Raw genomic sequence first — 15,902 nt, forward strand, 5'->3', positions numbered from 1 at the left:
TAAAGCAATTACTCACTCTACTATGAATAAAGAATGATCAACCTGGCTATGAAAACACCAGTTTTTACAGTCTCAAGACACATTGGCAGAATGTTCAAAAAGAGTACATGTAATGTTATTATTATAGTGAAAGGCCAAAAGATATTTTTCTATATTTATAAAATACACTAACAAAGTATTAATCCACTATTTCTTCCTTTTTGTGTTCCTTTACCATGCTTTCCCATTTGCCATGCTGCCTTCTTAATCTTTCTTGCTTTTTCTTGATTGATCAAATTACTTTTATTGTTTCTTTTCCTCTACCGGTTTGGAAATTACATATTCTGGCTTAAAAAGTATGTATCCTGGTTTTATCTTTGTTATCCTTAACTTCTAAAAATACATAGCTAATGTTATGTTGATTTAACAAAACCTAAAGTTAATATTTCTACCCATCTTCCAAACGCTTCAGATGTATTTGTTACTATATATGTTTTTCTATGTTTACTTATGGAAAAAAATCCTCAATTTCCCAAGTATCACATTCTCAACCCAAATAATTTGTCTTTATTTCAGTATTAGCCATAGATAGGGATGGGGGAGTAAAAAATGTGATTTAGCAATGTAACTTCAGTATTACATACTTGTTATTGCATGCCTATTATTATAGTCACCAGATAATATGTTAAACTTAGACAAGCTTTTAATATGTTAAACAAAGAAGGGACAATGCACATACGAAAGGAGAATGTATTAATTTCATAGACTATTAAAAAGCAAACAAAAAATAGAAATATCTCTGAAATTACTTGATAAAATGCTCAAGATGAATACAAACCAAATATATAAGAGTACAAGAAGTATGTATGCATGTACATCAGAAACAGGGATAATATAGACATTAGAAAACAAATAATCCTAATTTGTCTGTATTGCTTGAAAAATAACAAAAAATATGTTCATTTGTTTTTAAAGCCCAGTGCAATAAGCCACAGCACTTGATCTGTAGCAGGCAATAAAGAACACGTCTGCTCCCGTCACTATACTGACCCCAAACAGCACACCTAAGACTAAAGCCTAGGCAGAACTAGAGACCACCCTCCAGCCCCACCTTTTCAATTGCTTCCTTTCTACTATTTCTAGGGAGAGCTATAGATTTGATATATAGTATACAATGTTACCAGGTCAAAGTGCTTGGATTTTATTATGAGGGCAAAGGGAATGACATAATCCTAACCCAGGTTTCAGTAAACTGAGGAGATGGAGAAAAAGAGACTGGGGAAAGCAGACTGGTTAGAAAACTAGTTCACCAAACCAGGGGAGACATAATGAAGGTAGAACACCAGTAAAACGGAGACCAGCCAACAGTGGCTTCCCTGGTGGCTCAGAGGGTAAAGCGCCTGCCCGCAATACGGGAGACCCAGGTTCGATCCCTGGGTTGGGAAGATCCTCTGGAGAAGAAAATGGCAACCCACTCCAGGACTCTTGCCTGGAAAATTCCATGGATGGAAGAGCCTGGCAGCCCATGGTGCTGCAAAGAGTCAGACACAACTGAGCAACTTCACTTAAACTTAAAAAAAAAACACAGATTAGGGAGATACTAAAAAGCTGGAATTGGTACAGTCTGGTTACTAAAGATACTGAGGAGAGGAAGAGTTGAAGATGATTCCTTGGTTTCTGGTCTGGTCTGGACAACAAGCACATTCCTTAGATGCAGTCTGGGCTAGGAAATATGAAACCGAAGTTTATCAAGTGGAGAAGTAGATAGAGAAAATATCAGATCACTTTTGCAATCAGCCAATAAAAGAATAAATTCATTCTGTTACAACAAACTATAACTGTGCATAGATGAGATCTAAACTCATTTTTAGAGATAAGGGCACCAAGGGTAAGTAGGTTCAAGAATGAATTCCCAAACAGTTCTGGACACACCAAAGCTTCTCAGTGCTGCTCATGATTTAGCAAATATTCACTATCCACTCTAAATTCATAGAAAGGGTTAACATTTCTTCCTTCAAGTCTATTTAAATAGCTAGCATTTAGTAATAGCTAAAAAATAATCCAGATGACTTCTTTCAAATGGTAAGTTAAAAGGATATGATGATATATCTGTTCATCCTTACCCCTTAAATACAGAGGTATTAACACTTTAGTTCTCTCAGCTGTAATGAGGACAGTTTAGGGGTAAGTACCAACTCACCACTCAAGATAAGAAATAACAATACATTCTTGAAGGACCCAAGATAAAGGGGCCAGGCCAACTAAACATGTATCATCATCACAGGGACTCTTCTCAGGTCCTGACAGCAAAAACAAATAACTACGTGGGGGATGAAAATGCTCTAAAATTGATTATAGTTATACCTACACAACTCCATGAATATTTAAAAACTAGTGAATTGTGTGAGGTGAATTAACTCAATAAAGCTGTTATTTGTTTTTAATAAGTGACTTTTTGATCCATCAATAGCAGGTTTTATAAATGCTCTAATTTTACACTAGGCTTTTCAGGCTTACTAGATTTCAAAGTAAGTAGGAAAACAGAGAAAATGTATATTTTATTGGTATTTAGACCTATCATAGTTCAAATAAAATGGAACAGAGCAATTTATTTATTCTAATCAAATAAAACATATAAACAATTCATTTAAAGTATCTGTTTTACCATCAAATGATTGTGTTCATGCAAATACAATCATCGCACAGTCCTTCTAAGCCCATATAGTAGCACCACCTTTTATTGCAGTACTTGATGTAAATTTCATTGTCAAACATATCTGGCTTTAGCAATGTAAACATCTGCTACAAGTAAACTTTAAAAGGTAAAAGTGAATGATACTAATGAATAAATCAAAAGAGAACTGAGCATCATCACATGATAAAATTCAACAAAATATTAGATAATACTGTTTCAATAAGAACTACAACTTAATACAGTTCACGAAATGGAAGCAAAAACAGAAAGTAGTGTGTAAACTCCCAAGAGTTTAAAATACTGAAGGATATAATATAAAACTTACCTCAGAAAAACAAAAGGAAATAACAAAAGCATGCAGTGAATATTAAATTTGGTTTAGAAGTTACAATAGTCTTTTTACCGCAAAGCCTTTCTAAAATGTACTGTGATGAAACTATTTCTTTTCTATTTCCCCTTATTAAAAAAAATATGTTTAATCACACAGTTGGGTCCTTTGTGGGAATTTCACATGTTATCAATTATGGGAATTATCACCCAAAAAAACTTTCATCTCTAAACTATTTTTTTCAAATGACCAAAAACATTAAATTATCTTCATGAAAATTACCATATATAAAGTCAAATAATTCCTAAACAAGTCATCATAAAAATAAATCTGCCTTAACAGAGTAGGTACAGAAGAAGTGTATACATAAGTGCTGAATATCATGGAAAAATATTCAATGAATAGGTTAAATTGTTCACATTTATCATTACTGTTGATTTTGTTTACTTTCTGATTAAAATTAAGAAACAAGTTTTCAAAAAGTCAGGAACATTCAGTGCCACTTTGAATTTGTCTGCAACATACAAATGAGTTATATTCCTGCAGTGCAAGGCAGACTCTATTTTTACTTTTTAACATAATTAAGTTATAAAGCATCACCGACTAGATGGACATGAGTTTGAGTGAACTCTGGGAGCTGGTGATGGACAGGGAGGCCTGGCGTGCTGCGATTCATGGGGTCGCAAAGAGTCGGACATGACTGAGCGACTGAACTGAACTGAACTGAAGTTATAAAGACCTCAAATTTCTAAAACCAGTTATAATACTGTGGTAAGGAAAACAAATTTGTTCGTATTGCTCTTATACTCTAGCTTAATCTACAAACATGAACATTTTTCCAAATGCTGTCTCAAACCATACTAATACAAAAAGAGTCTACAGAGATCTCTGTTGATTTCCAGAGTAAGTGAAAAGAAGAGAAAAAAAGAAACAAATACTATTTCATTCTCTCAATCTTAATAAGGTCAGCACATCAAGCAGCACTTGACACAGCAAGTTTTTTCAAGTGATCCATAAACACTTGCAAACTAACATCATCTGTGAGAATCGGTGCTCCAGACTCCTAGAAGAAAAGAAAGATATTTTCTATAATTAAAAACACAGGATGATACCTTAAAATATATATGCAAATGTGTAAAAAAAAAATAGACAAGGAAATCATTTTAAGCAGAATAATGTCTATGTTCTTGTATAATAAAGAATCTGACTGGTCTTTGTCCCAGATTCCTGAGGGGGAGACTACATCCTTGGAATTAACCGACAGCAGCATCTGTTATTCATGAGCCCTTCAGATCACACTAGACTTTATGCTGTGAGATGAGATGACTCAGGATAGGGACCAGTCACCAGAAAGATCAACCATGTAATTAGATGGCTGGGCTTTAAGAGAGCCTGACCTCCAGGGAGGAAGGGATGGTGTGGGGTGGTGGGGGGCTAGATTTTCAATCAATCATACAAAACAAAGGCAAAGGCAAAAAAAAAAAACCCACTGGATACCAGAGTCAAGTGAAAATTCCTATTTGAGGAATAAATACATCAATACATCAGCTGGGAAAGTGACAAACCCTGATTCCATGGGAAAAGGAATTATCAGTTCTACAATAAAACTGTAATCATAAATACAGTGCTTTCCTGAGTTCTGTGAGTTGTTCTAGGGAATTTCCAAACCTAATGGGGGTTTGTGGGAACCCATCCTCTTATTCACCCCACCCACCCATCTCCCATCTGAACACTCTCCCTTTCTCACCACACCCCACACATGAAATTGTAGCCAGCCGGTCGGAAATGTGGGTAACCTGGGATTCAACTTTCAGCTGGCATCTGAAGTAGCGTAGGTCTTGTTGTGGACCACATCCTTTAACTTTTGGGGTCTGCACTAACCCCAAGTGGTCAGAGTCAGATTTGTACTGCAATTCATCAATTGGCATTAGAATGGCTCCATATCCAATTTAGTCTTTAAAGTAGTAAAGTATTAATTTGTCTTGAATGTATTGGTGCTTTTATCTCTACTAAGAAGTAAGCCTCCCTCATTGCTGCCTGTTTACTAAAATAAAATTTCAATTACACATATTTTAGCAGAACTGCCAGCTGGAAGGAAGAGAATTTATATCATGTTTTAAATAAAACACACATATATTTTCATTCAAGTCATTTTCATTGATTCTTGTGGGTTCTATGTAATTAACAAGAGTTAGGGAAAATCCCTGACTTTTATTTTAATAAAAACCGTGTTGATGAAATGATCTTAATAATCCAGTCCACTAATAATGAAATTTTATTGTAGCAAGAAAGTTTCCTGGAGTATTTTATATCTGGATTTTTAAACTCTTCACCTGATATCCAATTTCTTATTTATAGGTATATATAAAAGTCTAAAATAAGGAAATTCAGTAATTTTCAGAGGATATCAGCAAATTAGTGGCAAACATGAGATAAGAATTTACAGCTCTTGTGGTTCTTATCTGGCATAGCCACAGACATGCCATAACCTCTCCTGAAAAGGAAAATCAATCTTATTATGTGTTTTCATAGGTGAATTCATAAGAACTTGAAAAACTACATAATGAAGGGAGACAACAGCCCTGGCATTAAGAGCTTAGAGACTGGAGCCAGACAGACTGAGCTCAAATCCTGGCTCTGCTGCTTACTGCCTGTACAACTTTGAAGAAGTGACTTAACCTCTTGGAGTCTTAGTTTCCTCATTTGTAAAATATAGATAAGAACAGAACCTATTGCATGTGGTTGTTATATTGATTAAATGAGTTAAATTGTGTAAAGCAAACAGAACAATACCTGACACACGCAGCTGGCCTACAACATTATTAGCTATTTTAGAAAATCTGTTATTTTATAGGCTGAAATACTTCTTATTCTACATTCACAGTTAACATAGGAAGTAAGGTATCAAAAATGTGACTTAAACTAGTAATAAGCGCATAGCTCCTTTTTTTTCTTCCTGTAATTATACCTGATTTTTCTTCCACTTTACACATTTTCCACCTCAATTCACCCAATCCCAGATCTATTTTTCCTAGTAAAGACAAAATATATATGGGTTTTCTACTTTATATACTGTGACCTTATTTGAAATGATAAATACTAAATGCTCAACTCAATCTTATCAAAAATTTCCAGTTGACTGATCTCAATTTTTCAACTGTACCCTTTTTCTCTTTAACAAACACCCAGGATTGGGCAGAAAGGGCCAAGTTTTATATCATTTAGTATATGAAGCACTACAGCATCAGAGGCCTCCAGCACCATCACAGAAGCAGTGTTGCAGCAGTGCCCCCTTCAGGTCATTCATGGATAATACTTACACTGGATTCTTGATTTCTGACAAAAAGAAAACTAATGTATTAGATTTCATAATTTTTAGCAAAATGCTTGGCTATCATGTTAACTCCCTATATTTCAATCATCAATTTAGCTTGATGGTTAAAAATTCGGATTCTAAAGTTAGAATGACCTAGGATCAAATCCAAACCCTTGTTGTCACAGTTTATGTGATTTGGAGAAAGTTACTTTACGAAAGCATCGATTTCCTCTTCTGAAAAATAAGATTAACAGTACTCACCTCACAAGAGTGTTTTAATAAACAAGAGTTTATGAAAATCTTAGTATAATGACTAAAACAGTACAGATTCAGCTTATTATTATCTATAAAAATATTAACATAATTTCTCTTATAAAAGTCATAGTCAAGAAAAACCTTAGGCTCTTGGTTTCTTTCTCACTTCTAATTATCACATTTATTTAATTTTGACATTTCACACAGCGTTACAAAAAAGGGATGCTTTCAAATTTAACAAAATATAAAGACTGAGAAACACTTATTTAAATACTTCAGACCAAAATTTCATTGTTTTTAGACATATAAACTAATTCAACACAGACTGAAAGATCTTTGAAATAGTTTGGAACCAGTCTAAAAGGAGTTGTTTGTTTTGTTTTCATAAGATTCTATTCATAAAAGATAGGATCAAATGCCAGCTTCCCCCAAAGGTGTAACTGTGACTAATTCTTAAATTTTCCTAAACCAGATGCATTTCTGGAAAAGATTATTACATTTTCTAAAATGTAATAATGAGAAGAAATCCAAACTGCTTTTAACTGCCTCTTTGAGGAAAAAACTTTATAAAATAATCTAAGGAGAGACAGACCTGATAACATAATTAAAACTACCATATAGTGTAAGGATATAATTTAACCGAATGATTGCAAATATTTAAACAAGGTTTTATCAAATGAATAAAAAGAACTCCTTTAATAACAACAAAGCATATTTAAGTTTCTCCAAAGATGATGGCTTTCAAAATTGATAGATGGATGGCTGGATGGATAAATGAATGAGTGAATAAGATAAACAATATGTATGTTTGTTCCTTGGCCTGGGATTTCCTTCTCCATCATATTCACTCAATGAAATGATCTCCCTCCTTCAGGGTCTGGCTTACAATGTTAGGCCTCTAATGTTCCTATTTCCAGGCAGTAATAATTAAGTTTCAGTTTAATTATTATAGGTTATATTATTATAGGTTTTCTTTCCTATCTTAAATATCTTTAGCGAGAGACTGTTTTCTCCAGTGATAACAAGGAAAACTAATTACTAATATTTACTGAGTATTACTGGGCATATCAAGTATGTGTTATTAAACTCTATAATAGATAAGGAAAAGAAAGCATATGGAAGTTTAGTAACTTGCAGAGTTTTCAACTACCAGCCCAGAATGACACATGGATTGATGCCTTTCCACCTCAACTCACCCAATCCCAGATCTATTTCTCCTAGACCAGACAAAATATATATGGGTTTTCAAATTTCTATACTGTGATCTTATTTGAAATGATAAATACTAATGCTCAACTCAATCTTATCAAAAATTTCCAGTTGATTGATCTCTATTTTTCAACTGTACCCTTTTTCTCTTTAAAAATATATCCATGATGGTTTTCCACCTCAATTCGCCCATAGGTTATAATAATATAACCTATAATAATTAAACTGGAACTTAATTATTACTACCTGGAAATAGGAACACTAGAGGCATAAACAAGAGCCCTAACATTTAAGCCAGTTCAACAGGTTCTTTATAAGCCTTCCATCTACATCTCCACGTTGTAATTTAAATCCCCCAAAACAAAGAACAAGTCATTATTTCCAAGAACTAAACCATGCTTTCTTAATGCAGAAAATCAGCCACAAGGAGATATGTTTTATTTGGACTTCATAACGTTAGCTCACAACACTTTGTTAATTGAATTACGCGAACACCAACAGTCATCTGGAGGGGAGGAACAACTACTCCCTTTAGAGAAAGGTCTGTGGACCTGCCCCATAAACCCTAGTCTGCCACAGCCCCCCGCCCTCAGGTATCGCTTTCTGACACTGAGACTGACAGGGGCTCTTATGCGCAGCCAGTTTCACTCATTTGCTCACCTACTCCCTACGGGCAATTGATAAATGACCCCTGATGAATACTGTTTTAAAGTATCCTTTAACTTCCCCTTCATATTGATTATTTACTGTTTTCATTAACTCTATTTATTGATGCTATATTTTCTATATCCTGTGATTTTCTTTTCTTAAATAAGTTCCTCTTAACTTGTGGGATCCAGAACCAAAACCAGTACTCAACTGACTAAAGTATAAAAGAAAGGCTAACTCGTGGACATCCTGCAGTCCAAAGTTCCACATCACAGTATTATACTTGGCTTTTTGTCTCCCCCCACCCCCAACCAAGTGGAAGACAGTGAAGGCTGATATTGAAAATCTATATGCACATGTATTATGTGGAGACAAATTTTTCTCACAGGTGCTATGTAGCCTTTGAACAATTTCCAGGAGTTAGTTCCTTTCCTTGCTATTAAAAAAAAAAAATCCTCCTCACTTTTCAGGACTGTTAGACCATGGACTCAATTTATCTATCTATATCACAAAAGCTTCTTAACTCCTAAAGCATCTCCACAGATTCCCCTACTCTGATCTCTGTTCTCCTGTCCAGATGTATTATAGTCAATATGTGCTAATGATTAAGGTACTGTGGAAAGTCAAAAATGAAAGTGACACAGTTTTTACCCTCAAGTAACTTATATTCTAATAGGAAAAATAAGTGCCATCAGAAATGGATGAAGAAAGAGAGCGGGAATGAAGGGTTAGGGATATTCCATAATATCCAGTCATACAATCACAGAAAAAGTTTCATGGAGTCAGTAAACTTTTAAAACTGAGCCTTGAGGGATGGCTGCTATGTGTGACAAGCAGTGACAGGGGCAAGTTACATGCTCAGTATACTCAGAGTGTGGTAGGAAAGCCAGTTTGATTAAAAAGACTAAATAGTAGCTAAAAGTGGGCAAAGCTATGTGGAGCACACTACAAAGGACCCTCCATAGCAACACAGAGCTTTTAGAAACTCAGTAGGGGGTTATTAAAGATTTCCAGGCAGTGCTTTGACTCAGAACTGTTTTAGGGAGACCTCTCTGACCAGTGCCAAAATGGGAGGAAACGGCTAGAGCGGAGCCAGCAGGTAATTCCAACAGTCTATGTGAAGAGTAACAAGGGCCTAACCTTGATTAGCGATGGGGACAGGAGGGAATGGCCAGGGAAAATAAGTCAATAATTAGGGGCAGAAGGGAGAAAATGTACATGACTAAAGTTCCAAGCCCTGGCAACTCAGAGAATGGTAGGCTCCTCTGTAAAAAACCTCCAAGTCAGTAAGTGCAAGATGGTATGAAAGAGCTCAAGTTGGGGCATGCTGCTTATGAAACGTCTACAGGAAACTCAAGTGCTCTGCACCCGGTGGTTATAAACTCCAGCCTGCAGGTCACTGTGAAGCCAAAGCAAAGATGGAGACTTATAAGTTAGACTCAAATGAAAGCTGAAGCCACAAGAATGGATACAATCACCCAGAAAAAATTCTCTAAAATGTAGAGAAGTCAAGGCAAACTTTTGAGGCACCTCTGCATTCAAAGGGCTTCCCTCATAGCTCAGTTGGTAAAGAATCTACCTGCAATGCAGGAGACCTGGTTTGATTCCTGGGTGGGCAAGTGCCCCTGGAGAAGGGACAGGCTACCCACTCCAGTATTCTTGGGTTTCCCTTGTGGTTCAGCTGGTAAAAGAATCCGTCTGCAATACGGAAGACCTGCGTTCGATCCCTGGGTTGGGAAGATCCCCTGGAGAAGGGAAAAGCTACCCACTTCAGTATTCTGACCTGGAGAATTTCATGGACTGTATAGTCCATGGGGTGGCAAAGAGTCGGACACAACTGAGCAACTTTCACTCACTCACTCACTATATTCAAAGAAAAGGGCCTGAATTCCAATTATTGCTTTATTTCTCTTCTAACCAGCCTGGGCCCCATAGTCAGTTGTTTAACAATGCTCTCAAATATTCTACTGTCTTTGCTGTGTCCATCTTTCTTACCTCTAGTTCTAAATTAGCCCCAGTTCTTCTATCTTTGATGCAATGCCTAACTACACAGCGTGGCTAAAGAACATTACGGAACCATGCTCAAGAAATTGTTAGTAAATAAAATGGACCCTCAACACTGCTGTCTTTTATTCATCCTCTATTGTTTTCTTATATTCCTTATTGCTGTTTTTAACCTGTTCTGTTATCCAGTCCTTAACCCCAGCATTTCTCACTCTAGCAAATAATCTATTACTGAAAAGAAACAGGCTTCTCCAATGAGAGCTTTTCTCACCACCTCAAAATCTTTCTGTCTTCACCCTTCTTCTCACTCTTTGCTTTTGCAGAAAGAAATGTCCTGCCTCCCTACCAGTGCTTAAACTCTACATAATGTGATCACACTGTCTCCTTCTGAGGATCTTAACATCCATACAGTGTTCTATTGTCTCCCCAACAATAGCTCCTTACACTTAGTCTACAAATAAGTTTTGTGCCCTTACTCTAATAACAATCACCCTCCTACTATTCATTCAGGCTAAATTTGCAAAATATTCATTTATACTTAATGACCTCCACTTCTTCACCACTCATTAATTCTTTAACAATCTATCCTCTACACAATGACTATATTAAAACTGCTTAGCTAAGGGCACAAATAACCGCCTAGTCCTCAAATCAAGTATCTGCAGCATCTCAGTATTTGTTACTCCCTTCTTCTTCCTTCTGTAAAGTTCTCCCTCACCACTTAGGACATGGTGCTCCTCTCGGTTTCCTTCCACTTCTGATTACATATAAAATACTCCTACCACTTGTACTTCCTCAAGGTTCTATCTCATCCTTCCTTTGCCTCTGTAGTCTCCTTGGACAACCATCCACTGTGATAGCTTTCAATATCACTTGTCTAATCCTTGCCCTGACCACCAAACCCAAATTTTCAACAGCCTACTCATTTGGGCATCTAGATGATATCTCAAACTCAAGGTCTAAAATGTTTTCTTTTCACTCTCATTCTTACTGGCACATGTTCTCCTCAGTTACCCAGGCTCAGAACGCCTCACTCCCTTGTTCTCCCTCAACTATTTTTCAAAAATTCAAACCTTAGAAAGAAAGTACAATGAATACCAACATAGCGCTAAACTGAAAATCAATGATGAATATTTTGCCACATTTTATGTTTGTATCTATTTTTTCTTTTCTTTTTCTTCTTATTAAATCATTTTTGCAAGTTGAAGACATCACAATATTTTATCCCCGAACACTTTAGGATATATCTCCCAAGATCACGGACAATCGCCTACATAACCACAACACCGTTATTACTCTTAAGGATTACTATACTAGTATCTGACATACAGTCTATATATTTCACAAATCATCCCAATTATGTTCTTTATAAGCTGTTTGCTCTAATCCAGAATCCAATCAGAATTCAGACTTTGCATACAGCTGTCTGGCCCCAGAGTGAGTTTTACTTTCCTGCAACTGGTAACCAAATCTCACTGAGTCTCCTCTCGAAATATAACTCAAATCTATTCTTTTTCACCATCTCATCTTCTTTCTCTCTCACTTGGATTACTTCAGCACAAACAGTTCCAACTTACAGACTGCTTCCAACTAATCTTAAGATTCAGCTGTATTATCCAAGAGCCAAAATTGGCCCTCTGGCCAAAAACCTTCAGTGACATTCCATAACTTAGCAAACAAAAATTCAGCTCCTCAGTCCTCAGCCTGGTATTCAAGAGCCGCCATAACTGACTGCACAATTACATTTCCAGTTTATTGTTCACTGTTCATCTTGACATATACTCTTTATCTTAGTCCATACTGTCGTCTACCTAGAATTCTGTTCCCCACACAATTTCTACTTATTGCGATAATAAGCACTCTAAAGGAAATATCTTTTCCTCTGCCATCATGAGACCCTTTCCCCTCCTTCTCCTCTCTCCCTCAGTAACACTTGAAATTTTCCTAAAAGCACACAACCCAATCTGCCTTGTATTTTTAACGACTTAGGTATGTGTTTTATTTCTAATACTAGACTACAAGCTCTTCAAAGGCAGGGATGATAGCTGGGATCCTGAAGTAACCAATACAGAGTCCTGCAGATTGGACAGTTGATAAGTGGTGATATAGTGTACCAAGAGGCAGAATTTCTACCAAATTAAAATATATTAATAATGATGTCCAGGCCTCCAGACTCTCTTGTTCAACCACAATCCCTGACCACTCCCAGCGTCCTGTGGCCTTTTGTGGTTCACAGCCTAGCATTAAGTCTGAATCATCACCTTCTAGTTCATTTACTACACACTTTATTGCTTTTTGTCTCAAGGGAAACATGTTAGCTTGAAATATGAAAAGTTTCTATATATTTGATATAATCACTTTTGTATTTTCCGTGGTGCCACCAAATGCTAATTCTATTTTAACCTCTTTTTTTTATTATTACTTTTCCAACAGAAACCATTACCAAAAACAAAGGCAAAAAATGTAGCTTTCACTAAAATAACGAACTATAAAAAACACAAAGAAATAATTTCCACGATCTGCTATTTACACTTACCTGTCCCCAGGCATACATATTATTATGAGTCTGTGAGGGGTTAACTTTTGAAAGCAGGAAACGAGCCTTAAAAGCAAAGAAGAAATAATATTATCCATCAAATATAAGATTTGGTCAATATAAGCTAAACAAATACATTATGCCATATAAAATCAATTCTATTTAATATATTTTCATAAAATTAATTTTATTAAAATGAAACTTAAAAAAATGAGATAAATCTTGAAATATGTAGACCACTATATGTTACAAATAAGTGTAACCTCTCCAAATCACACATACAGAATAACACTTACAGTAACAAATACAAATTGTAGAATTCAAAACTCGGCATATAAAGAGTATGTGTGCAACAATTATGACAAAGTTAGTGTGACATTTACCAAACACCTGGTCTGAAACATCAACAAAGGTTCAAAGTCTCCAAAGGTTCAAAGTCTCTACATGTTCTTTCACTTTAAACAATGACTCGCAAACTTTTTCAAACTATAGGCTATTCCATGAGAGCACTTGCCTAACATTTTGCCCATCTATCCACCATGCCTTATCATCATGAAATAATAACCAGAATTGAAAAGGAATATAGCAGTACATGTGGTGAGACATCAATGAGAGAACAAGTCATAAATTATTATTTCACATTAAAAGAACAAGACAGTCCTATCATTTGAAATTTAGTACCATACAACATCTTTTTCTACTTCTAAAGAACATCTCGGAGAAGGCAATGGCAACCCACTCCAGTATTCTTGCCTGGAAAATCCCATGAACAGAGGAGCCTGGTAGGCTGCAGTCCATGGGGTCGCTGAGAGTCGGACACGACTGAGCGACTTCACTTTCACTTTTCACTTTCATGCATTGGAGAAGGAAATGGCAACCCACTCCAGTGTTCTTGCCTGGAGAATCCCAGGGACGGGGGAGCCTGGTGGGCTGCTGTCTATGGGGTCGCACAGAGTCGGACACAACTGAAGCGACTTAGCAGCAGCAGCAGCAGCAGCAGCAGCAGCAGCAGCAGCAAAGAACATCTGGATTCAAATCCCAATTCCTCCATCTACAGTTTTCCTTGGCCACAAGTAACCTAAGTCTCAGTTTTATTATCCGTAAAATGGAAACAATAATAGGACTGCTAGAGAATCAAATGAGAGAAGTTATGTAAAGTGTTACCAGCTTTGCAAATTCTCAATAGGGCATAGTAGCTTCTATTATAAATATAGCAAAACCCTAATAATAATTGCTATCATTTCTGAATAATAGTTACTGATATCTACTACCTACTTTGTAATACTGTGCTAGGCACTAGGGATACATCAATAAGGCAAGGTCTGAATTTCTAGGAACAAGTGAAAAAAGCTTATAATAACCTATAATTAATTTATATACCTCTAATAAGAATTAAAAGGCAGCAGTAAAAGTGATTCAAGAGTTGGGCTTTCAGAGTGGCTCAATGGTAAAGAATCTACCTGCCAGTGCAGAAGACACGGGTTCAATCCCCAGTTTGGGAAGATCCCACATGCCTCGGAGCAACTAAGCCCGTATGCTACAACTATTGAGCCTGTGCTCTAAAACCTGGGAGCCACAGCTAAACCCATGTGCCACAACTGCTACAGCCTGCACACCCTAGAGCCCATGCTCCACACTAGAGAAGCCCCTCAGTGAGAAGCCTGCACACCAGAACTACAGAGTAGGACCTGCTCACTACAACTAGAGAAAAACCCGTGCAGCAACAAAGACCCAGTGTGGCCAAAAATAATAAATAAAAAAAAATTTTTTTAACAGAAAAAAAAATGAGTCTATGTTATGGGGTCCTAACTGAGTCTTCTGTAAGGCCAAAAAGGGCTATATGTATGTTATTTAACCCTCATAACTCTAAAAATTACACATCTTTTTATAATGCCATAATGCTTTCCTATTACATGACATTTTCTAGAAAAGTGAAATGATAGAATGAGGAAAACAAAAATTATGTTACCACAAACTTTATATTCACAGACTTTGTCAGTAAACAAAGAGATCTGAGAAAAGTACACTAAATTATTTCCTAAGTTGTTCATATCTACTTGCTCAACTAAAGCTGGCATATCACCAAAACAACACCCTGGCTCTTTAGTAGAGCTGAGCTGGAGGAAGAAGATGGGAGAAACCACCACCTGTAGTCAGCTAGTCAATGATCTTACTGCTCTGCTCTCAAAACTAAGGCAAGAAGAAAGCACACCTTCCCCTGGAAACCATCTACCCATCTCTTTCCTTTTCATTTGCCTGGGGAAGCAGTCTATTCAAACTGTCAGAAGGCAAACAGGAACAACTCATTGTAAAATCAGCAACACACATGCAAACAAACACAGAGTATTACCTGACTTCCACCATGTTCAGTGTCAATGTATCTCGGCATTGGAAACCTGGAGTGAAGGATTTCCTGGGCATCATCCACTGGGGCTTGCAGAAGGTGGCGGAAATTTTCATATTCTGGCATGTCCTGGTATCCTGACTTGCGCCACTGAGCTATGGTCTAATTTTAAAATGATTAAAGGAATTATTACCTTTTTCCTTGCCTAATCAAAAAAAATTTTTTTTCAAATGAAACATTCTTAGAAAATAAGAAAATCACAGAATATTATCCCATTTATTTTTAAGTTACTAATTTTTTAAAGTTACAATACTAATTTCAGCATTCTTGAGTAAACAGATGCAAAATTAGGATATTTCTTCTTTAAAAGTAAAAAGAAATAATAATGAAGAAAAAATTTTAAAACACTACACTTATCATATTAAAGTTAGCTAAAAGGTATCGCTGGGCTTCCCAGGTGGCTCAGTGGTAAAGAATCCACAAATCAATGCAGGAGACAAGGGTTCAATCCCTGGGTCAGGAAGATCCCATGGAGAAGGAAACAGCAACTCACTCTAGAATTGTTGCCTGGAGAATTCCAAGGACAGA

General features: G+C 36.4%; 1 protein-coding gene across 3 annotated transcripts in view; it reads right to left on the bottom strand.

Annotated features, from left to right (window-relative positions):
• Positions 1 to 2,961: 2,961 nt before the first annotated feature.
• The window catches only part of SEC23A (SEC23 homolog A, COPII coat complex component), a 56,574-nt gene continuing 43,633 nt past the window's right edge, over positions 2,962 to 15,902 (bottom strand). For all 3 annotated transcript variants that reach the window (XM_052659432.1, XM_052659431.1, XM_052659430.1), the window contains 3 exons: positions 15,321 to 15,476; positions 12,971 to 13,036; positions 2,962 to 4,065 (listed from right to left, as the gene is read on the bottom strand). In XM_052659432.1, the coding sequence (XP_052515392.1) occupies positions 3,976 to 4,065; positions 12,971 to 13,036; positions 15,321 to 15,476 (312 nt within the window). In that variant the 3' untranslated portion in view covers positions 2,962 to 3,975. The remainder of the gene's footprint in view (positions 4,066 to 12,970; positions 13,037 to 15,320; positions 15,477 to 15,902) is intronic.

This window comes from Budorcas taxicolor, chromosome 21, assembly GCF_023091745.1.
Source record: "Budorcas taxicolor isolate Tak-1 chromosome 21, Takin1.1, whole genome shotgun sequence".
Taxonomy (NCBI): domain Eukaryota; kingdom Metazoa; phylum Chordata; class Mammalia; order Artiodactyla; family Bovidae; genus Budorcas; species Budorcas taxicolor.